Source organism: Rhipicephalus sanguineus, chromosome 2 (genome assembly GCF_013339695.2).
Source record: "Rhipicephalus sanguineus isolate Rsan-2018 chromosome 2, BIME_Rsan_1.4, whole genome shotgun sequence".
Classification (NCBI taxonomy): domain Eukaryota; kingdom Metazoa; phylum Arthropoda; class Arachnida; order Ixodida; family Ixodidae; genus Rhipicephalus; species Rhipicephalus sanguineus.
In genome coordinates, this window is record NC_051177.1 from 87,625,012 (window position 1) to 87,649,274 (window position 24,263).

At 46.5% G+C, this 24,263-nt stretch overlaps 1 protein-coding gene across 1 annotated transcript; it reads right to left on the minus strand.

Moving 5' to 3' along the window:
* Nucleotides 1-9,316: 9,316 nt before the first annotated feature.
* On the minus strand, nucleotides 9,317-9,910 carry LOC119381725 (uncharacterized). The gene has a single exon (XM_037649492.1). The coding sequence runs from the start codon at nucleotides 9,908-9,910 to the stop codon at nucleotides 9,317-9,319; it is 594 nt and encodes a 197-aa protein (XP_037505420.1).
* Nucleotides 9,911-24,263: the final 14,353 nt, after the last annotated feature.

Here is a 24,263-nt window from a genome sequence, read left to right on the forward strand (position 1 = left end):
GTCCATCGCGCGTAACGTCCTCCTGAAGAGCGACTCATCAGGAGCTTGCGTGCGGAGCTCGAGCTCGCGCCGCATCCTACTCTCGTAGTCAGCGTGTAAGAATTCGCGCAGGAAGGCCGCGCGGAACTCATCGAGGGTTGCTGCTCGGTGGCCTGAAAGCCGATACCACCTCGCCGCCGTGTCAGTCATTGCAGCCGGGACGACGCGTCCGAGCACATCCTGATCGTCTAGACCCATGGCTCTCTGGATTACGTGTGAGGGAGTCCAGGTAATCGCGTGCACTTTGCAGATCACCGTACCCGCTGTAGGTCGGAACGGCCAACATGACAGCGGGATGAGTGCGTTTTCGGAACAGCCGAAAGCGTTTGGACTGCCCCTGTGAGCGCCTGTATCATTTGGGCGGCATTTTGCAGCAGCGTCTGTGCACCTGCTTCAAAGGAAGCTGTCGGTGCGTTAACGGCGCGTTCGAGCGGTGGGGAACTGTCTCCGAGCTCGATAAGCGGCGCGGTTTCAAAAGGGATACCGGCCGGCGTCGCGCCACTCTCGGGGAGCGCCTGTCGCGCATGCTGCTCGAAGGGGGCACTGGCCCTGTTTTCGAGCAAATGGCGGTATCCTGCTAAAAGACACAGCGGACAAAACTCACGCCTAGCAGACATAACGCGGGTAACACGGCGAGCCTGATACGCAAAGGCTGTGCTGACTCGACTAAGTCTAAATCAAAGGCTTAATGAGCCTTTGAGACCGGCGTTGGGCGCCAGTGTGGTAGCCTCGATGCTCACCGGAGCCGAAGACTACCGCGGGTTCAGGCTTAGCGAGCCACAGGGCCGCGTCTACCGTCGCCTGCTTACGTTAGCGCACCGCTCCGCACGCGCTCAGCTAGCAAAGGCGTTGAGCGCCGCGCAGCATAAACACAGTGTTTCGAGATAACACACACACAACACTTATTTGCCTCTCGGCGGCACCCAAACACACAGTACACGTCCGCTCCCGGGCACGGGGAAGCAAAGGGCCTCCCGCGCGGACGATACACCAAGGGTTCCGCGGAGCACGTCGCAGCTGGCAATGGGCGAGCTTTGACACGCCGCTCGGGAAACCTCGCGACTATGCTGCGCACTCTCGCGATGACCACGGGTCTGGTCGCGGGAGTTAGGGCAATCTCCGTACGCGTGGGCCTCCCGGCAAGTGCGACTCGGCGTGTGTACGACCGCGCACGAGCACTAGGCACCGCTCTTGGCTTAGCGTACGAACCGGAGCTAACACTGAGGTAAACACGCCTGCAAGGATGCCGAGGCACCCAGGCAGGCTACAGCCCAGCGTTCCAAAGGGGACGTTGGACCGGAAGGAAAATGCGTGCTGCTTACCCAGCGGCGTCCGGGGAGAGAGAGGTTTCGTCCCGGCCTGCCCGCGCGTCAGCGTGCCAGATTGGGAAAGGGGCTTCGACCACCAACCCTAGACCAAAAATTTCACCAGATTTCACCAACACTTTAAAATGGCGACTGTGACGTCATTTTTTTTTCCTTTTTAGCGTTTTACTTTGCAAAAGCCCTGCCCCGGAGAAAAATATTTCTGTTGTTTACACTATTTTATTACAAAAAAGAGTGATTTTATTATTTCTGCACTTTTTACTTGGTCACTGTCACTACTTACTACATAACAAAAAGATTTCGGAGCGTCGCCTGAAGACCAGCCGACTCGGCAACGTTCTGTGCATTATTGACTGAATCCTTTGTGTGTCCTGCAGCAGCAGTTAGCTTCAGCCATGCATTCGTTTCAAGTACCCTTGTAGGAACCCGAAAACTGTCGCTTTTCTATGCATTTCCTTATGTTTATTTCGCGAAAGGACTGTGTATCGGCAGGCAAACTTCTGGGCAGCGAAAATAGCGGTTCGTATTCAAATTTGAATACGAAACGAGGCGCCGCGGGGTGAAATACGAGAACGGAAGAAAAATAATAGATATATAAAAAAATAGAAGAACCAGGACGGAGTGAGCAGGGATATCTTCTCGAAGAAAGGTCCACCCAAGCATGTTAAAAAAGATGCTGGAATGGGAAAAGCCGAACGATAAACACGTCCAGCTAAGAAAAAGTAGCAAGTCAGCTGTCACATGTGCTCTTAGTTTAAAATAAATTAGCTTACCCTTACCCACGGTGTAAGATATATACTCCACATATATCTTACACCATGCCTTTACCTCTCGTTTTTCCTCTTCGCAGTGTTCACAAACAGACTTCAGTTATTTTAGCCCTGTTTACTGTTTTATCCACTTAGCACGTGTTAAGAAAACAAGAGGTAAAGACAAGGTTGGTTTTGAATACGGACCTTCGTGGCTATTGTTCCGGACAGATACTTCCCAACGTGCCTCTGTGTTAGTGGCTTCCTTATCAAAGTCTTGGCAAGCAGACCAGTCACATACTCATTCGGATAGTAGTTACTTTCCTCGGTATAGTAACGGACCAATGACTAACCGAGCATTAACGTCACCACAACAAGGGCAATGTTCTAATCGGACATCACACGAGAAGGCTGTGTTTTTCAGGGGTAAAGTCATGTCCAAACGCTGGCTTCACATTCGCTCCTATGAAGCTTCGACTGCTTCCACTCTAGAATTTTTTTAACCTCCTTAGAGCCCGTCCCTTCTAGAGGTTGGATGCGTAACAAGGAGGAGAAATAACTTAATAAAGACAAAGAACGAGCGGAAGGGCCACGGTGGTGTTCCAGGCGTGCTCCCGCGCTTCGCCACACAATCGGCCTGCTCGGCCGCTTGGCTTGAAGGTTTGGGAGATTTGAGTGCTAAAGAAACTGCGCTACCCGTGGGATGTGGATGAAGGGCCAACAGCGTCGGCAACAACCGGGGAGAGCAACATTTTTCACCACTTTTCACCAGATTTTGTCTGGTGAGCTGTGTTCAACACCAGCAGCCCCCAATTTACACAGATTTTCCAATCTGGTGGTATTTCCTGCCCGCGCGTCAGTCGCCGAATTTCGCGGCTCCCCGACCGCGCGCAGCGCCACCACGAGTGTCGGCGCGTAGCGCAAAATGGCGCCACTCGCCGTCGCGGGAGAACGGGAGAGGGAAAGGATTCGAAATGCCCGCGCAGTGGCTTCGGGCGCGCCTCGGATCCCCACAATGTATGTATGTATGTATGTATGTATGTATGTATGTATGTACACGGTGCTCGACTGGAGAACCGTAGGTCGCGGAATCGAATTTCGGGGAGGCAAAATGCTAGAAGCCCGAGCGCAGGCGGTCGAAATTTCCGAAGCCCTCCACTACGGCGTCCCCCATAATCATATCGTTCTGGGATGTAAAACCCCAGTAATTATTATTATATACATATTTATAATGACGCAAGCAGTTAGGCCGCAAGTCTCATTTCACCCTCGAGTAACTTTTTCTGCAAGAAATTACTCAAGAAATAACGGTTTACTTAAAAACGGGAGAAAAAAAAAATCACGCCATATCCACGAAGTGAATCATGATTGAGGAGCTGGCTCGGAGATAATCGGGTTTTGCTTCCGTTCATTATCATCAATCAAGGCTCTCAAAGAACAAGAGGAAGAGGACTTCTCTTCGCGCGAGCGTGCGCATGCTACAGTTGGCTATGCTATATGTTGTTTGGCCTGCGTTAATGTCATCATCAAGGCGCTCGAAGAGCAAGAGGAAGAAGACTTCTCTTTCGCGCGAGCTGCGCCTGTAGCGGTCGCCTCTGGAGACTGGAACTAAGGTTACGCTTACGGCGCGGGACTTTGCCCCAGCTTAAGAACCTGGCGAGCCAGCTCCTAAAAAATCAAATGGTGGCGCACGTGGGGTCAGGCTTACGCGATAGCAAAATAAAAAAAATAATTGCCTTATTATGCACAGATTGCTGCGTGTTCTTTTTTTTATTTATTTCACGAAAGCGATGATCGAATCTCTAAGTCTTTTTACATAAGTAACGAGGTAGAGACACTGATGGAGGAGCAGTTGTATGCATTACTCTAGGAAACTTGGGCCCTTTAATTAAGCAGCATCGAAGAACGGACACTGCTATAAGCGCTGCGCAGGCCCGTATATTGCTTGCAGCGTGCCTCGTAAGATATGCATGAAAGTCGACAGGCCGCAGTAATTCGCGACAAACCGTCACGGTGGTCTGTATAGTGCTCATGGTGCTCGACTGCTGACCCGAAGGTCGCGGGATCGAATCCCGCCGTGGCGGCCGCATTTCGATGGAGGCGAAATGCTAGAGGCCCATGTACTACTACTGTGCGATGTCAGTGCACGTTAAAAAGAGCCCCAGATGGTCGAAATTTCCGAGCCCGGCGTGCCTCAGAATCATATTGGGGTTGTGTAAAACCCCAGAAATTATACGATTATCAGAAGTTTGACGAATATGAGCGCGAGAGAGTCTGACTTAACAGTATTTAGGTGAATCAGAATCCGAGTGAGCCCTACGCAAAAAAACTTTTTTTTTTGGTGAGTATCAGTGAGTTTAATTTATTCTGCCGACTTATGATTGTTGTTTCAAGTCTTTTCTACGAATAATTTCTGGCCACACTGGCCAGAAATTACTTTTTGCACTTGTTGACTCACACAGGCTCTAACACAACGTCTGTGCCATGTCCCGGCGTCGCTTACCGCTGGAGTCTGGACATGCCGACGGTATTGCTCTCGGCATTGGGTTGCCTTTAGGCTTTAGTTTCACCGGCTTTGCAATGTTGTTTGGCCTCGTACACACCATGAATGTGTTTCCGCTTTACTGCGGCTTTCCTGTGTGCTCGCTTTACGTGGCACGGCGTGCAGGCGTTTCTCTCGTCGTGCGTCAATAAGGTTGGAATTTTGCGGGCAAGTTTAATGGCCGCCGACTTCCGTCGGCCTCACCGGCAACGTTCGCCACGGTTGTTTGACAAGAAAGCACGCAAGCGCTAGTTGGAATGTTTGTGGTGAAGTCACGTTACATTACACATTAAAAGCAAGCGAATGTTCTCTCTCTCTCTCTCTATTATAAACCCCAGCACGCACGTTCACATTAATGTTACTCATTCGGCCTCACATCGAAAGCTCCATTGTTAAACCAAGTCTTATGTAAATATTCGTGAGCGGGAATAGAGAATTATTGCTACTGTCTGGCAGTTCAGCCTTCTTCGCGTGGCAAGCACCACTTGGCACAGTAAACCATTTCATAGCACGAATGAATGATTCTGCATGTACAAATGCTGGAATGCTCTATTAATAAGCCGATATATCTATAGAGATCTGTGCAAAGGGCGCGTGCTTCTTGTTATTTCCCTGTAGTTCCTTCCAGTGAACTCACGTCGTTTACTGAAAGGCACGGCTAAAAGCCTCCCGATACTCCAGAGGAGGTGGAAGGGAGTTTTAACTTTGCTCGAGGGGAGCCCTTTGCGTTAGTGATGAGGTTATACACATGTGTATGTATGTGCGGATGTATTGCTCATCACCGAGCAAGTCCGAACTAGACTTTCAGATCTGCCACAAGCATTGATTTTGTGGTTCAGCCAAATACTACGCACCCGCACTCAACAGATCCCAGGTATACGGTTCGACCTCAACACGGACATATAACGCAGGAACCTATATGGTGTACGCTGAGACTTCGCCATTGGCACATTACAAAACGCTGTGCGCTGATGTACTTATTATGGGATGTGGTAATATTTATTTGCTCGTTTACTGGCATGAAATAACACTTCTATTAGAATAATCCTATTTGCATAACAGTAGACCCGAATCCACTCATTTCTGTCTTGGGGTAGACGAGGCCAGAAAGGTCTCCCGACCGGTTCCCGAGAATTAGTGGAACAAGGCTCGACATGTTATCATCAAGGCTTCTGATTGCCCATTTAGAATATATTGAACAAAAATTCTGCACAGTTGCCCCGTTCTCTGTGTTTGACCATTGTTATCGTTCTGAAAGCTGAAACAAAAGACCCTGCACAACGAATGCTTCATGCATTCTTGCTTTGCGGGACGATGTTAAAGGTTGCACGACACGCGCAAGAACAAAAGGCAGGAAAGGCTCGTTCCCCGCGGTCAGCCGGTGCGTCGCGTACGTTCGATGCCGATACGCAAACATCGGATGAATTCGCGTCCGCGCTGGTTTCTCTTCGTTCACGCGGCCTCCCTGGATGTCCTTCATTCCGAGCTTTCGCTCGCATTCATTGCGACGGCCCCGCCACAGTGGTCTTCTTCTTCTTCTTCTTCTTCTTCCCAGGAGTGGATCGGCGCAGTTGCCAAACAGCACTTCCTCGAGAGTCCTGGAGACCCGGAAAGAAAGATGGGCGTGGTCCGATAGCGACGGGCACCCTCTTCCTGAAGGAAGGAAGTCGCTCGTTCTGCTCCTTTTGTTTCCAAAGTCCCAGGCGGCGTGGGCTGCGGTGACGCGGCGACGCTTTCAGTTAGAGGGAGAGAGTGATCATGAGAGATGCTGATGTCGCATCGAGGAAAGTGAACTTCGCTGCGCCACGGACAATTAGTGGCGCCGTTCGGAGAGAAGGGAGAGAGAAAAATAAAAATAAAAAAGGCGATTACGGAGGAAGAAGCAGCGATACTGCTGCGATGCGTATATCTCTGTCCATTTTGAGACACTTTTATCGTGGCTTTGAAAACCGGCCCCCAGGACCGCACGAGAGGCTCTGTGTGTTCTCTCTTTCCTCTATAAGCGTGCATTCCGGGCGGGTTAAGGATGCCAGCTGCATTAGTGGGAAAAAGCGGCAAAGTCGAGCGTTGGCACGCCTATATATACGTTTATACACCCGCATAGCGTGGCTCCTGCGAACTGTTCGATAAGAGAGCGATCATATCGTCCTTGTTATGCGTTACTTTTGGAAGTTAACGGAGGCTGAAATTCTTTATCGATTTGGTTTTGGCGATATAGTGCGCCTTGATCGATAAAGCCAGCAGAAGTGGATCTGACGCTTGTGTACTGTATGCCCCCCCCCCCCCTTGGCTACGCCTCTGACGCTTCATATTTCTGTGTCTAGAGCACATTGACAGGGCGCCCGCAGCTAATTAGACATCGCACCGAACGTTACATTATTCACCGAAGAGAAAGGAAAAGCGAAAAAGAAAAAGATAACACGGTCGTACGTAAGTACCTATAAGAACAGGTGCCAAATTCACTGAGGGTCTGATTTGTGTTATTAGTTAAACCACACTTATGTTTAATTACGCTTGAACTGCAAGTGTGACAGGTGAAACCGATCCTTGCACTACTTGCACTAACATCTCGCCGTGAAATTTATCGCTTCTGTCTTTTTTTTACCGCATATTTCATCGTCGTTCATTACACGACGATTTCATACTTCCTTAACTTGCGCTTCTTCTTTTTTTCTTCTTCTTGTTTTTCATCTGTTCACCTGTATTATCTTCACTCTGTCTTTACATTGTCTTTAGTGTTTGATTTTCCTATTTATTTTCCTCGTTTGTATTAGCGCATTGCAGTTGTGTTGAATTGATGTATCTTTTCGTAGAAAATGTCTTTATTATGTTGTTCCCTCTTCCCCGTGTAATGCTTCGCTTCATGAGAGTATAATAAGTTTAATGAAAAAAAATATAACGTGACAGTACTGTAGCGACAACGAAGATGGGAACCTTTCAGAATTATTTGGCTTGAACAACGCACTTAAGGCGGTAAAGAAAAAAAAATGTAGAAAACAACAACAAAAGTGAAATGACGACCGCATCATGCACGCCCAACTTTGTTTGAAAGTGTTTATTCGTATGATATTCACATATAATTATAACCCCAGGAAAGCGTCTGCATGACAGAAATGACCTATATGGTTATGAAAACACAAGAGAAATTGAAAATCTATTCGTGAAAGTTTTATATCCAATTTACGACCCCATAACTTTTGTTTTCGGTCCCTAGATGTCCTGATACGATCACTACAGTTAAAGTCCCTTTAACTACAGTGGTAATTCTAGATTTCTGCGAGGCCCTGGATAGATTCTTTATAAATTCCGCAGCGTATTGAACTTATACACAGGTGTCCGTTTCTATTCTCGCTATTGGTCCCCCTTTTCTTCCCCTCTCTTTTTCTAATTTCAGAGAAGCTCAGCAGAGCAAGCAGTTGCAAAGGCCGACCTCTCTCTTTCTCAGTGTGTTTGTGTGCGCGTGTGTCTTTATACATTCGTGTGGCAGAAATGGCATTTCCTGTTGTTGCAGCTCGACGAACAGTTGACTTATGCAAATGCATTTGGAACTTTTTGATTATTTCTCTGATAAGATGGTCACGATGCCTTGAGAAAAATCGCGGTTGTTTTATTTAACGATGGTTTCAAATAACAATTTAAGTAGTTGAATGTGACTGAGCGTTTTTTTTTTTGACCAACTCTGGTGCTCGCGCGTCATGATGTTGGTTAATCGGTAAGTTTCACCATTAAAAACGTACTTACATGACGTAACTTTGGATAGGTCCCAGCAGTAGACAACTATACACATTGTTATATGCATTATCTTTCAGTGCCCCATAATTATCGCTTAGACTGAAGTGCTAAACTGAGCTGATTGCTCCGGCACAAATGTTCGTCAAAGAGCACCTGTCACTCACACTTTGCCCAACACCGTGGCATTTTGCGAGTGCAAGCCGTCATTAAGTGAAACGTCCGCCTTAAATATTGTGACGCGTGCAGCAGCCACGTAATACAACAGAAATGCACTTCCGGTGCTTTTTTTCCCCTGTAGTACGCGGTACTAAATGTTTATGATATTTGTGAAAAGCAGAAATAACACAACCAACCACGAGAGTTGTAAATGTGAGCTGTGCACCAAACACTTTATACAACGCCAGGAGAGCTCGCGAGTAGAGATCTGCGTGCAACTTTCTCGGGAGGAATACATACGTACCTGAAGTAGAAGCGACAGCTGAGGATTGGCTAGCAGTGCTATAGAAGAATAGTGCAGTGTAAACATGCGACTATGAATGTACCTACGGTGAGCTCACGGATCGAATCCATCTATTCAACATCGAAGTATACGGTGGTCCGGAAGTACTGAAACCATACTGCCATACTCACAGCACAGGCACAAAATCACGTATGTGTGCAGTAGCATCTGTATAGCCAGTACTTAAGGCCGAACTAATCACCAGGACTCTCCTAGTTCGAGGATTCTCGATAGAGTTGGTCAAGCGCGGGCGAAAGAGACGCAAAAGAAGTGTTGCTCATGTATAGTAGTGAAGTACAGCGTTGCAACGCTGTGCGCGGCTATTGGACGCAGCAGTTTTCAGAAAGAATGTTAGTATAGCATCATCCGATGGTGCTGCCATCTCAGAGCACCGGCACCGCCCGAGGACTCCTCCGGGAACGCTTGCTGACTACGGTTCCTTGTTTTTTCCGGAAGCACCAGGGCTCTCAGTGGACACGGCCTGCTTGGCTGGCGGTTCTTGTTGGTTGGACTCGGCCGTGGGCTTCGGTTCTTCTGAAGGGGGCGGCGGTGGCGGTAGTGGAGGCGGTGAAGGTGGTGGTGGTGGCGTAGGTGAAGATGGAGTTGGCGTAGATGACGGCACTCTTGGAGGCCACTGCGGCCTCCAGCCGTGCCTACCATCCAGCGGAATCCACAGCGGCTTCCAGTCTGCTCCTCCTCCGGGTATGCCACCTCCAGCACCCACCAGCACGGGTCCCACGTGCCAAGGCTGGTGCACCCGGCGGGCCGCCACGAAGCCGTGGTTGTTCCAGCCCGCCGGTGCCCACGATGACGGTGGTCTATGCAGTGGCGTTGGCGGCAGATGTCGGCCTCGCTGGACGACGTTGATCCAGCCGTCGTCGGCCGCCTCCTCGGTGCGCCGGATGATGATTATCTGAGACTGTAGCGAAGGCGCTACCAGAGTCGTCGCCGCCACCAGCCACACATTGAGCGCTGCATCAAAAGGAATATCGCGCTGTGGTGTACTGTGGTATGAATGTAGCATGAAATATCCGCAACACTATACACGCGCTTCCGAAACGGCACAGATCTGAACAGAATGCAGTATTGCAGACTACCTTCTGATGCATAGTTTGACCTATTGTAGCGCGAAGTACAGTTAATTGGGGCCTGGTGTTGTCCCCACTCCTTACCTAAAGAGCACGAAGCTATAGCTCTTACCTCAACGCAAATAAATACTCGCGAGGCCGTGAGCTTGATTACGGGCCACACTGAAAAATCAACACGCAATGCAAGATGATTTACACCGCCTTCTGAATCTTCTGATGTAAATGTTCACGTTAGAGACCCTAAGTGGCCAGACCATGAAGATTTGTTCTGTGACGTTAATAATAATACGGCGTCAATCAATCAATCAATCAATCAATCAATCAATCAATCAATCAATCAATCAATCAATCAATCAATCAATCAATCAATCAATCAATCAATCAATCAATTTTCGCTACCCCAAGTTCGCGGTAGCGTCCTTTTTGCAAATAAGCTGCTGTGTGTACAGTTTATTAGTTTAGAACAAGCTCCATCTACAAAACCGTGGGGAACGTGCCCCTAGTTACACAAGCACGCTAACCTACGGTGCTACGTTCTTCATGGAGTTCGCTTTCAGCTTAACTGTTCCTGGTCGGCTAGTATAAACGCTAAGCTTATTAAACAATACTAGTAGTCTGTTGTCTGTGGCAGAAATATTTTTTTAAGAGGTATCAGGGCACTCAAGAAAATTTCCATAATAGCTGCACAGATAGACCTGAACGGTAAAGTTAACTGTCTTCTACACGCAAACACACTTGACGTTACGGAAATGAGCAAATGCAATTTGGTGGCGCATTTATTAAAAAATCTCTGAGTTCTGCAGCGGTACTCATTTCATTGTAGTCTGATCTAGTCACTGACTTCTCTCTCTCTCTCTATGTGTGTAGGCGGAACCAATGCGTGTACCCAGGGGGTGGTTAGGGGGATTCAAACACCGTCTCCCCCCTCCCCCCTTTTTGTATCTATATATGCACGCACAAACATACAAACACACGCACAAACTGACATAAAGGGGTGTCGGAACCTGCTGAAAAAAATGATGGCCATGCCGCTGGGCGGAACTTATTTTGTATTTCTGAGGTTGTCGCTGACTAAAGATGAATGTGGTGCTGCATGCTCTGTAACTTGCGTCTTCAGTTGGTAGGTTGCTTTCAACAACTAAAGCTGCCTCATGTGGTCAAAATACATCCACATAGAGACAGCCTCGCATCCCTCCTTGTTTCGCAGACCCTTACAAACGATTGACTTCAGGGAGAGCCGGCGACGACGTGCAAGGGTCGATAGTCTCCGAGGCTATGCACTAGAACGGCCAGTACGCGCGCTCTCGCGCTCCAGATGGGCAGTGGCACTAGGGTGATTCCACGAGAGATCGAACATGCCTGTCCGGTCGCATTTTTTGTTTTGCCTGGGTTTTTTATATGTTGTGTGGGCACATTCAAAGTGCACGGAACTGAAAATTTTATTTCCAAGAAACGCTCCCAGCGCGCCAAAAAAATATTTGAAGGTGGCGGCGCATGCCTCCTGTTTTTGCTCACTGCATTGTTTTCGGATTCCACGGCCGAATTTAGCGCGAACTATAAATGATGTGCCAAAAATTTCTTTTGCTGGTTTTAATACGCATTACTGTAAATTACATCCATGCTCTTTTTATGCCGTCCTCAAAAAGAAGAAAATGTGAAAAAATGGCAAACACGGCCGAAATCAAAAAGGGTCCTAAGTTTGAGGCGCCTTGGCGCCTTTACTATTTCAAACAGAAACTTGAAAACAGTGTCAAATATAGAAAAGAGCCTTTGCAACATTTATACGGAAGATCATTTTCCTACGGTCAGCGCAAAAAAAGAAAAAAATTGTTAAAGAAGCGAGTTTTTTCAAAAAAGTACATTTTCAAAAAATAAAATAAAAAAAACTCCGGTCTCAATTTTGACGGCAATTTTTTATCGAAGAGCGCTTATGTCAATGAACACACGGTTTTAATATCATATGTCCTCATTTGCTTTGTTTACGAGATATAACTGGCCAAAGTGACCCTTGCTGTGAGTGCTCACTTCAGTGCGACTGATGGTTGTTAATAGCTTGCATTGTGCGTAAATCGCAGTTTTATTTATTCTGCTGCAGCAAAACCTTGCTCTGGTGGCTTTTCGTCAAGAAAAATGTGTTCTCAGATTTTATTTGTGTCTAGCATGTGCAAAAGTGGGCTGTTGCCGCCCTCTAAATGGCTCACGTGTAAACAGTTTGCAGCCTACAACCTCGCCTACAATCATCAGAGGAAAGATGGGCACGCCTGTTCAAGATATCAACCGCTTCTTCTTCCTGAAGGAATGCCTGGTCTACCTCATCGCGGTTAGATGTAGACAGGTTTTCCTTGAGGAGCCTAAAGCAATGCAAGCAGACCTCGCAGGTGTCGCGAAGATCCTCAGCCTATGACAGTAGCTTCTGGAGGTAGGCAACAACAAAAAGAGCAAAGAAAAAAAAATTGCGCAACGAAAACGTTTTCCTCAGCAATCTTCTTTTTGTGAACGCGTAAATAATCGGCACAGAATAATAGGACCTAGCCATGGGCCGCGCGCATCGCGTGTAGTGAACAGCTAGACCTAGAGCAAGCCGAAACGTTTATACTGAACGGCGCCGCACAAATTATCTCACATCTGCGCAGCTGTCATGAATGCCTTTCCAGAACTGCTTACGGTTTAACATTTTATGACTAAGGGTGTCTAAGCGCTTTGGGCTGTAATATTTAATTTGTAGGCCGCACTCATTGTCAAAACTAAGGGTAATGTCCGTCTGGTGCCACCAATGACCTTTGCTGTCCTCGACGTGGGAAAGTACTTAAGTAAAGTAGCAACAAAACATCATCAATTGGTAAGCTTCGGCCACTCATAGCTTAATCATGCCGCACCGCACGTTTTCTGGCTGCTGAAACGCTGAGGTAAAGGTCGAGATGATACAGGAAGACGTTATCTGCGACGCCGAAAACATGTGATTGCGGGAAGTGAAATAAACGGCTCGGAAATCATTGAGCTAACTTTTTCACAAATGTTGTTTAGGCACAATGTGCGTCGAATGGGGAAGATGGTTAGAGCGTACAATGCATGTAATGGAAGGGAAGCAAGCAGGCAGTGAGAAAACAACTGCATAACAGCGCGCCTGCTGATTGTGGCATTTAGTTACAGATTAAGTTGGCCTTCGCTGCATACAGATGCTTTATTCTGTGTGCAAGGAGAGTTTTGACAAAGTGACCTAAACCATGTGTTCGCGGTGTCTCGCGTGCTTCTGATTAACGAATACTGGCGGGTAAGTTGAGGTTGTAAGCTGCAAACTGCGTACGCGTTCGGCCTTTAGAGAGCGGCAGAAGCCCACCCCCACACACGCTAGACATAATTAAAGTTTGAGAATGCATTTTTCTTGACGACAAGACACCAGAGCAAGGTTTTACTGCAGGAAAATAATTAAAACTAGATTTAAGTGCAATGCAAGCTGATGACAACTATCGATCGCACTGAAGTGAGCACACACAGCAAGGGTAATTATGGCCCGTTAAATCTCGTGAACAAAGCAAATGAGGACATACATATTAACATGGTGTTTTCACTGACATAAGCGCTCTTCGACAAAAAATGTCAAAATTGAGGCCTGAGTTGTTTTATTTTTCGAAAATGTACTTTTTTGAAAAAAGCTCGCTTCTTTAACTATTTTCTTCTTATTTCGCGCTGCCTGTAGGAAAACGATCTTCTGCATAAATGTTGCAAAGGCTCCTTGAAATACTTGGAAAAAAGCACGGATGTAATTCACAGTAATGCGTATTAAAACCAACAAGAAAATTTTCGACACATCGTTTATAGCTCGCGTTAAATTCGGCCGTGAAATCCCAAAACATTGCAGTGAACAAAAACAGGAGGTCTGCGCCGCCACCTTCAAATACTTCTTTGGCACGCTGGGAGCATTTCTTGGAAATAAAATTTTGGGTTCCGTGAACTTTGAATGTGCCCACATAACATATAAAAAACCCAGGCAAAACAAAAATATCGACCGGACAGGCATGTTCGATCTCTCGTGGAATCACCCTTTAGAGGGCGGCAGGAGCCCACTTTCGCACACGGTAGAACCAAATAAAATCTGAGAAGACATTTTTCGTGACGATAAGCCACCAGAGCAAGGTTTTGCTGCAGCAGAATAATTAAAACTGCGATTTACGCACAATGCAAGCTATTAACAACCATCAGTCGCACTGAAGTGAGCACTCACAGCAAGGGTCACTTTGGCCAGTTATATCTCGTAAATAAAGCAAATGAGGACATATGATATTAAAACCGTGTGTTCATTGACATAAGCGCTCTTCGATAAAAAATTGCCGTCAAAATTGAGACCGGAGTTTTTTTTATTTTATTTTTTGAAAATGTACTTTTTTGAAAAAACTCGCTTCTTTAACTTTTTTTTTCTTTTTTTGCGCTGCGCGTAGGAAAATGATCTTCCGCATAAATGTTGCAAAGGCTCTTTTCTATAGTTGACACTGTTTTCAAGTTTCTGTTTGAAATAGTAAAGGCGCCAAGGCGCCTCAAACTTAGGACCCTTTTTTGATTTCGGCCGTGTTTGCCATTTTTTCACATTTTCTTCTTTTCGAGGACGGCATAAAAAAAGCATGGATCTAATTCACAGTAATGCGTATTAAAACCAGCAAAAGAAATTTTCGACACATCATTTATAGTTCGCGCTAAATTCGGCCGTGAAATCCGAAAACACTGCAGTGAGCAAAAACAGGAGGCACGCGCCGCCACTTTCAAATATTTTTTTGGCGCGCTGGGAGCGTTTCTCGGAAATAAAATTTTCAGTTCCGTGCACTTTGAATGTGCCCACACAACATATAAAAAACCCAGGCAAAACAAAAAATGCGACCGGACAGGCATGTTCGATCTCTCGTGGAATCACCCACTAGCGCCTTAGTTTCTGGAAAAAACACTCGGCGGCGCCACGTCTCTCAACGCCGACAGTTCTGCGCTGTACTCTGCCGCAATGCACGCTTGTTATGCAGCGAAGCTTGTGGGTGCGTCCAATCGACCTCTCCGCTTAGCCTAATGAAATCAAAAGACAACAAAGCCGAGTAATGCAGTACATACATTATTTGCACTTTTTAACCGTAGTGTAGTAAGTATGACGTAAATGTAAATGAATGAGAGTGGATTAAAATCAAAGGTGTTTTTCTTTCGACGAGTTTAATTCATTTTCCACTAATGTCATAATTACCACACTACAGTTAAAAACTACAAATAATGTCCTCTATGCTCCCCTTGGTTTTCTTGTCTGTTGGTTTCGTTACGTTGTATCGAACGAAGTAAACGAGCCTTTCGAATAATTTACCTTATTCTGCTATAGTAAACGCAAGCCCACTGTCACAGAATTCCGCATACGTGGGCTTGAGGTCTTTAAAAAAAATTCGGCAGATCCCACGTACCGTGGGAGTCGATGTTATGCGAAGCATGCGGCGGGTAGGTGACTGTGGCGTAACTTTTTTTACTGAGCGACACGTTACAAAATGGCGCTAAAGATTTGTATATATTTTATACGCACACATATATATGTTGAAGAGCGGCATATGTGTTATATAACCAGTTGTTTACGGTGGGGTAACGCTGCCAATGGCAACGTGGGTATTACCTACACCAGAAACGGTAAGCTGATATGTAGTGCTTATACGTGTCCCGAGAACGCACGCACGTTTCAGGAACCCGTGTGCATGTGTGCAAGAAGTTCTTGACAGTTCTTGAATAAGGGCATCATCACCGTGATCAGTGAGCACCAGCAGCTGGTCGTGACTTGTTATAGGATTCGGTCCTGATCGTGGTGATGAGGGGTCCATGTGTAGTGAAGTATGTGGTATAGTATAACTGTCAGAAGTCGTGGAGGCCTCGGTCATTTCGTCGACAAATTGTCTGTCGACAGAGCCGGCGACATGTCGGAACCTGACGCCACCCTTCGCTTTGGTGAGGCATAGGCCGTCGAGGCTGGTAGGCCTGGATAGTGCTACGTAGACCAACATCAGTGGATGGTGTTTGTCATATTCGTAGACTACCTGGGCGTATGTGGCCTACGTAGACTAGTCTACAAAGCGGCTGTCAATCAATCTGGCATCATTCTCTGTCAGCATGAGGCCATCGCCCAGCCTCGTAAGAAATGAAGAGGACACTGCGTAGTCCTGGTGGACGAAGTGCACTTTACGGTGCGGTGATGTAGATATCATATGTAACTTTCGTTAATGTATTCCTCCGGGGTCGAACAATGCTTCAATATAGCTTGCTGAATCATAGGAATAGAAACGTAATGTTTATTAGACTGCTTTAAAAGCGGAGCCAACTTTGGACCTACAGACGTTAATCTGATAGGACGCCTGTATCGTAGGAGTATCATGTAGTGTTTATTGCTTTCTTGTAAAATTAGATAGCAAGCACCACAACCACAATGGACGTTGCACCGATATTACGCCTGCGTGGGCTGTTTTTCCAAACCAGTTTATAGACCTGGCGTGGCTCAGTGGTAGAATGCCTGATTGCCACGCAGAATGCTTGGGTTCGATTCCTGCTGGGATCCTAATTTTCATTCTTTGCATTCGTTGAGTCAACGCCGCCGATGTTGGCTCTCCTTAACGCTCTAGCATTTAAGTTACCAATGTCTGTTCTCGCTGTTCCTGGGCAGATATACACTGTCAATCACCTGTGGCGCATACCCGTACACCGCGGCCCGTGGTAAACGGGTATGTGCCACACGTGTCTAGTGGAAAGGGTTTGACGACGTACGCGACAGGATTTTAACGTTATTCATGTCATGACCCGGCAATCATATTCGTCAAATCCTCTTACCCTCCCATGCAAATTTTGGTCTACACCAAGTTAAGGAGGCGATCATGAGAGCACCCAGACGTAGGCGGCTAGATAGATAGATAGATAGATAGATAGATACGTAGATAGAAACGCCCAAAGTGCCAGAGGTTCGCTAAGAAATGCTTCGCATTTAAAATCTTTTAATACAAAGCTAAAAGGCACATTCGAAAGGAGAAATAATCTGTTGTTGGTTTAGATGTTGCTTCTCTTCTATTATTGAATAAATATATTGGCAGAAAATGAAGGTGTAACTTGAGAAACGTGTACGGTTTTAACTGTAGAATAAACGCTGAAGGGGCTGTAGAATAAAAGCTGATTCTGTAGAATAAACGCTAAAGGGGCTGACTCCGGCAGCAGTCCCACTCTCGGCGCCTGGTCCTTTTGGTGTTACGTGGTCTGCGACGGCTTACTCCCGCAGTAGAGCACCAAGTACTCTAAATCGTTAATCACTTTTTCTAAACACACGATGAAATAATTCGCGAATAGGTAAAATGTTATTGTTGCGGAGAAGTGCCTTGGCGTTAGCAAAATAAAAGTGACAATGGATAATCCGAATAGCTTCCTATGCTGTACGTTTTTTTTTAATCTGTGCAATATAATCACTGCACTAAATCCAGTTGAACACGAAGAAAAACGACATTGTTGCATGCATCAATAGTATGGAACTCTAATCTCTCCTCAGGAAGGAAAGGTGGCCGTCCTTCACAAAACCTGAAAGCTGTAAACTTAATTTTTTTAGTATTGTTAAAGAAACATTTTAGATTGCTCTAGTAGACCGTGCGATCCGGAATATCACGTGATCCAGAATATCCAGAATATCACGCTTCCAGACTATTTTACAGATTTTTACGGACTCTGTGTGTTTTGGTGCCGCCATATTGAACTGCAGCCTTGCAGTTTTGTCTATATATTTAAGAACTAAACGAACAGGGCTGCGGTAGACGCATGCGCATGAAAGCGGTTGGGTTGATGCATTCAACGCTTCATGACCTTATCAATTGACATCGCGATATATAAAAATAAGAAAACGTTCGTCTAACAGTCATACAACATGTTTCTTACGTAAAATCGTGTATAAATGGCTTGCACCGACGTCGCTAATACCGCCGTGTTGGAGCACCATGCAGCATGGAGGTGGACGACGTTTGCGACGTCACATTAACGTTATCAAAACATACCGTGCAGGTTCTTTCGTTATTCATGAACAGAGGTGTTCTTGCTACGTCATTATCCTATTGAAGTTGGTTAACAGCAACTTGTTTGTCATCAAAGCCTCCATCGTGGAGTGCCAGTACGTTCAGAAGCTGCGTCCATGACGTCACGTGCAAGCTATCTACACAAGTGCAAGTCCGCGTGGAGAACGCCGAAAGCCTTACCCCAAACGAGTGGCGGCAGGAGACGGGCCATACGCGTTGTCCCCGCCCACGGCTCTCGCTTGTCTCTATGGTGCAGGTCTGACGTGTACGCGTCCAAAAATGAATCGCTTCGTGCTGTCTCGTGAGACAGTTGCTTTTATATGAGCGCGTCCCAAATGACCACAACGGCGTTAACATAAATGGGGAGAGTGCCGTCCGCCGAATGCGAGGACCCCGATACGCAACGCCACCGCACACGCTTCCCCGAGCCGCACACCGCGTATAAACATCTCGAAGCACGCGATCACGTGGAGCTCGAACCGAATGGCGCCCGGGGTCGTCCGAGCGGGACCGGCGTATAAAAGGTCGGGACGACGCGCTTTGTGCGTGGGCACTTCCTCCATACCAGTATAGCTGCGAGATTGAAAAATAAAAGTGAAAATGTTACGAGCACGCACGGGTCCACGAAGTGTATACCTACGTGGGCGAGAAAGCGAAAGGACACCGTCCCCGCAGATGAGGGAGAGCTTGGAAGGAAGGGACTGTCCAGACATGGCGTGCGCCCGCTCGTGTGTGGCATCGCGATGTGCGTGAAAATTCGCATAAGCGTATGTAGGACCGTTTGCGCAAGGTACGACATTTTGTGCGACCATTGTCGATGTAAGTGACCGCAAAAAATTTGTAACGGGGTGGCCTCAAGCCTCCTGTGGGGTCATACAAACCTGTCATTTGTCTGATCTACATGTGGCAACGGTCTTTTGCATTGATCACAGCTCTTTATGGTTCACCTCTGTTACAGCTCTATAGCAGGGCCAGTGGCTTGCGCAGGGTTCTCCATTAGGGGGGGAGGCGGGCATTGTCTTACCGCAGCACCCCCCCCCCCCCACTCCCCCCACCTCGATTGGTCGATTGCGAAAGAAATTAAAAGTTGCAGTGGAGTAAAACAGACGTGCTTCTCGCAACAACCTGCCTTTATTCCCCGTCATTCCGAGGGTAAATGTGGGGTGTAAGCTTCTTGGAATGCAACATCAGGGGGCCCAGGGGCATAGGTCGGTAAGCTCACTCGTGAGTCCCCTCACTCAGACTCAGATCGGGCCGTGACTCTGAGTCTTAGTGAGTCCGGGCTAGTAATATATCTTGGTGAGTCTGAGTCCGAGTGAGTCCAGTTCAGAAAAAAATCTTGGTGAGACTGAGTCTGAGAGTGTCCAGTTGAGGAAAATTTTGATGAGTCTGAGTCCGAGTGAGCCCTAAACGCAGAATATATTACTCGAGTGTGTCTGAATAAGGTCCACCTTTTTTGCCGGCCTATGATCAGGCATTCTCGGCCTCTGATCAGGGGTTCTCGGTCGCCAGCATTCGGCCTCGTCCAGACAGCATGGGAATGATGTAATTTGCCTCAACTTTGTTTGAGTGGCTTCAAACGACCTTAGAGGTTTACGAACTGATCTGTTCGAAGCATTTCTTTTCTCGCCAGTTGGCTGTGTTGGAAATATTAGTCACATTTAGTCAAATCTGTGCCCTTTGATGCTATTGAGATCATTAGATCATTACGAACAGAAATAGCCCTTTGCCCCGCCACGGTGGTCTAGTGGTTATGGCGCTCGACTGCTGACCCGAAGGTCGCGGGATCGAATCCCGGCCGCGGCGGCTGCATTTTCGATGGAGGCGAAAATGTTTGAGGCCCGTGTACTTAGATTTAGGTGCACGTTAAAGAACCCCAGGTGGTCGAAATTTCCGGAGCCCTCCAGTACGGCGTCTCTCATAATCATATCTTGGTTTTGGGACGTTAAACACCAGATATTATTATTAAGAAATAGCCCTTTAGAATATAAAAAAAAATATTAGCTCAATGACTATGCTTACGGAACATCATCTTATCTAGGCTGTAGCGCCGTGCTTAGTTTAAGGCGCAGCAGTTTATCCGATGCGTTGGAAGTTGCGTGCTAAAAATAAGCCGTTTTTCAAGGTGAAGCAGTTGGTAAGGCTTGCGAATTGAATGAATTCGAACTATACTTGAAAAAAGATCGATGCCGATCGCAGAGAAAAGATATATTCTAGCCATGACTGAACGACAGGCACAACCAAATTTCCACCTTGGGAAAATGGCCTGCAGGGAAACAGCACTCCCAGCAGTGTACCGCCGTTCTTGCAGTCTTTGTCTGTCGTTATTTCAAAACGTTGGGCGTATTCCATGATGATCTTAAGTTTGTATTGACTAGACTTGTCCACCGCCATATTAACAATTTTGCAGATATGATAATTTTGCTATCACTGCACAGGGCCTAAATTGCTTCGTACCAAGACCCACAGATACTTTTATCAAAGCCCTCACATTATCTTTTTTTTTTTTTTTCACCAACGCCTATATTTATCTTTTCTGGACGACACAGACGAGTGATGTATTGGTTTGTTTGGTGACGCTCCTGGGGGCTTAGATAAAAACGCGAATGAAGAACACATGTTAAAGAAAATTACTGTATTTGGCACTCAGTCGATTTTTTCCCCGCATTTCCCACGTTACACATGCAGAAAAGACTGGTATTACGCATATGCGAACTTGTGCTGGCGAAAAAAAGAAATCGTTTTTTTCTGCGTCAGGTAGCATAGGCGAATCTGCGGATGATGATGTTTTCAGACTCCTTTCGAAAAAAGACCCTTCTTCATGCCATAAGTCAGCTCACACAATTTAACCCTTAACTACTGCGACACTATATGAAAAAAGAAGAAGCAGCGATTGAGCTGAAGGTGTCATTCATTATTTTCTCTTACTGATGCAGAATTTAGATGATCAATTAACGCTTACGGTCGCCATGGTAGCATTAGCAGTTATAGATGCACAGACGGAAATATCCAGTTGCGATGCAGTTCCAACATAGGCGTGAGCAAGAGGGGAAGGGGGTTGGCCTCCGCCCCCTTAATCATCTAAGGGAGGGGGGGTGGCAAAGTCTGCCCCATATGTTTACTCAGTGGGAACTGTTCTGTCATTGTTCAAAGAGCAGGGTTATCACCACGCAGGTTTTTGACGATAATTGTGGCAGAAGGCCCCGATGTTGCCTTCCAACTGTTCACTAATCATCTTTACTCCCGGAAAGCCAGGGACCAAAGGCAGGCCATTGTGAAAAGCACATCATCGCTTCATTTTTTATAGGTATTTTTTCATCCATGGGGATGCATGTTGTCTTTTAGACTCGACCAACGGTGGGGACAAGGGGGGGGGGAGGCAGCGATGATACCTTGCCCCCCATCCCCCCTTATGGGGAACCCTGCGCAGGCCTACGAGTTCCACAACAGGCTGTCCTCCTTGAAATAGGAAAAATGGTTACGGCGTCCGTTTCTCGACGATTTCTTAACTCACGCATGCCTTCTCCGAAAGGCCTCAAGGCTCCGTTTCGGGCACCGACTGCACGACTGCGCAGCGAGCGGCTTTAGCAGCTTGACGCCTTCGAAATCGCACGCTCACCTTGCCGACTGCTATTATGGGACCCGTTCTTCCAAAACGGCTTCCTGCTTCCTTTCTTTTTTCTCGAAATTTAGAAAGGCGCGCTGAACTGGCAGCACATTCAAAAGCATTATCGAACATGATCCCAAGGGCATATCGCCTTTACATTATTTGCACTTTATTTATTAGAGGGCACTGTACGGTTTCGGTGTCGCCAGGCTTTTAAGAACGATATCCGTATCATGTAGACTAATTACTAGGGGTGTGCGAATAGTGAAATGTCATCTCGAATTGAATTCGAGTCGAATAGTGGCGAATAGGGGTCAAAAATATCGAATATCGAATCGAATATCGAATAAAAAACATTTTATTGAAAATTGAAAGAAGAAACAAAGAAATGAAATCTCCTCATGTCCTCGAGCATTTCACAAAGTCTACTGCCGCACGCTTCGTGGCCGATCCCCCGTAGTGGGTTGGGCTATTCCCCTAAGGAACCAACCAACCAACCAACCAACCTAACGCGGCGAGTGACTGCTACCGAAAGAATTTTATCTCAAAAATAAGGTGCCGCCCGTTTCATGGCCGATCCCCCGCAGTGGGTTGCGCCAGGTTGCCAAGGTCCAACCAACCAACCAAATTGTCATGCAGAAACACAAGCTGTTCCACGTGACCTGGCTTCAATCTCTCTCGCCGTGATGTTACCGTGTTTCCTGCAGTTGAAAACATACGCTCACTGGGCACCTCAGTAGCAGGAATGGAAAGGTATCGCAAAGCAATTTTGGTGATATCCGGAAAAAGTGCAGCTCCATGCTCTTGCCAGTACTTCGAAGGATCATCCTTTCTTGGGATCACGGGCTCATTGAAGTAATTTTGAACCTCTTGACTGTAACGTCTGAGCTCAGTGTGCTGGTTATTTTTTGACGCTAGCAGTTCGACAGTCTCCCAGACTGTTCCCTGGCCTTCTTTGCTGGAGCCATTACTTGCGGAAATGACGTAATCTCCCTTAAAATAAACATGCGCTCGCTTATAAACTAGGATATCGGCGAAAGTTTTAACGAAAGGCCTACTGTAACGACGTTAGCGTTAGTTTTAGCCACCCCACCCTAACTGAGTTGCACCATTGGCCTTTGTCGCGTTTTAGATATTCGTCCTGTCGAATTATCCGAAACTTCGAATATTAGCTATTAGAAAGTCGAATCGAATTATTCGGTTAAGTATTATCCGATTCGAATTCGAAACTCGAATATTCGCACACCCCTACTGATTACCGTTCTGCGCGTAAAATGCGAAAGCTTGCTTCCTTGGTGCTCAAGGCGGTCAGTTTCATGCGACAAACTTTCGAAGCGTGCGCCGTGACGTCCAATACAAGAACTGTCGTAAAATGTAATAATGTAATTTAGCTGCATGTATGAACGTCCGTCTGTGCAGAAACTGTGCAGAGCAATATCGTGTCAATTTGGTTCAATGTGCTGCCTTTTCCAGTGGCCTCCTTTTCCCGGAGGGGAGGGGGGAGAGGGGATTTTCAGCGACGATTTGCCTGGTGATCATGCGCACACATACCTACTCCTCTCCTCTCTCTCTCCCGCTCCCTCTCATATACATCTACACACACACACACAGTCCTTCAGTTTCGTGACGTAGCTTCGAATATAAATTTAAGACATGACGTGCATTGTACAATCCACTTCCATATATAAATTGCTTAAAAAAAAAAAAAAAAACCTTACTAGCCACAATAGATCTGCTGATCAAAATAATGAATCCATTTTCCTTAACGGACTATAACACAAAATTCTCGCCATATTTGGAACGTTACATCGAGCTCAAAAAAGAAAAAAAAATCCGGCAGTTCCCACGCACTGTGGGAATCGATGTAATGCGAGGCAGCCAGCAAAGAGCTGCATAGATCGCCTTGTTTGTCCTTCAGGAAAAGGAAGTCATTCATGTCGTGACATCTAGTTCACTATATATCTCATGTTTGTCATGCATGCATGCATGCATGTACAATCTGGTATATACCATGCTAATGAAACGTATATTCTGGTATATGCAATGCGTGACCTGTCATTTAAGTTCGTCACGCACTCATGTCATCCATAACAATTTTGGTATATGTCCAGTTAACAAATTGGCCGGAAGCGCACCAAGACAGTGTAATGTAAATCATGCCGCACATGACATGCATGTCATTATCTTCATGTTACCACCTGTCATTTATGTTCATCATGCACTCACATCGCGCAATACCAATCTTGGTGTATATCAAGTTAGCGAACCGGCCGCGAGTGCGCCATGAGCATGGCATGTAAGTTGTGCTTTTGTAAAAAAAATCAGCGCAAATAAGACGGAACACAAGAATAGAAGGACACAGTAAGAGCGCTGTCTAACAACTTGTGTTCCGTCTTGTATGCGCTGATTTTTTTTACAATAAGCATCAATTCCAAATCGCCCACCCCTCTAACTTACTGTAAATTATGCTGTACATGAAATGCATGTCATGATTTTCATGCTACCGCCTGTCATTTATACTAGTCATACAGTCATGTTATGCCATACCAATTTTTGTATATGTCCATTTAATTAAACGGCCGCGAGCGCCTCGAGAACATGTCATGTAAATCATGCTGTACATGACATGCGTGTCAT

Excerpts from the sequence above, each read along its gene's own strand:
- LOC119381725 (XM_037649492.1), bottom strand. The coding sequence starts at position 9,910 with ATGCTACATTCATACCACAGTACACCACAGCGCGATATTCCTTTTGAT.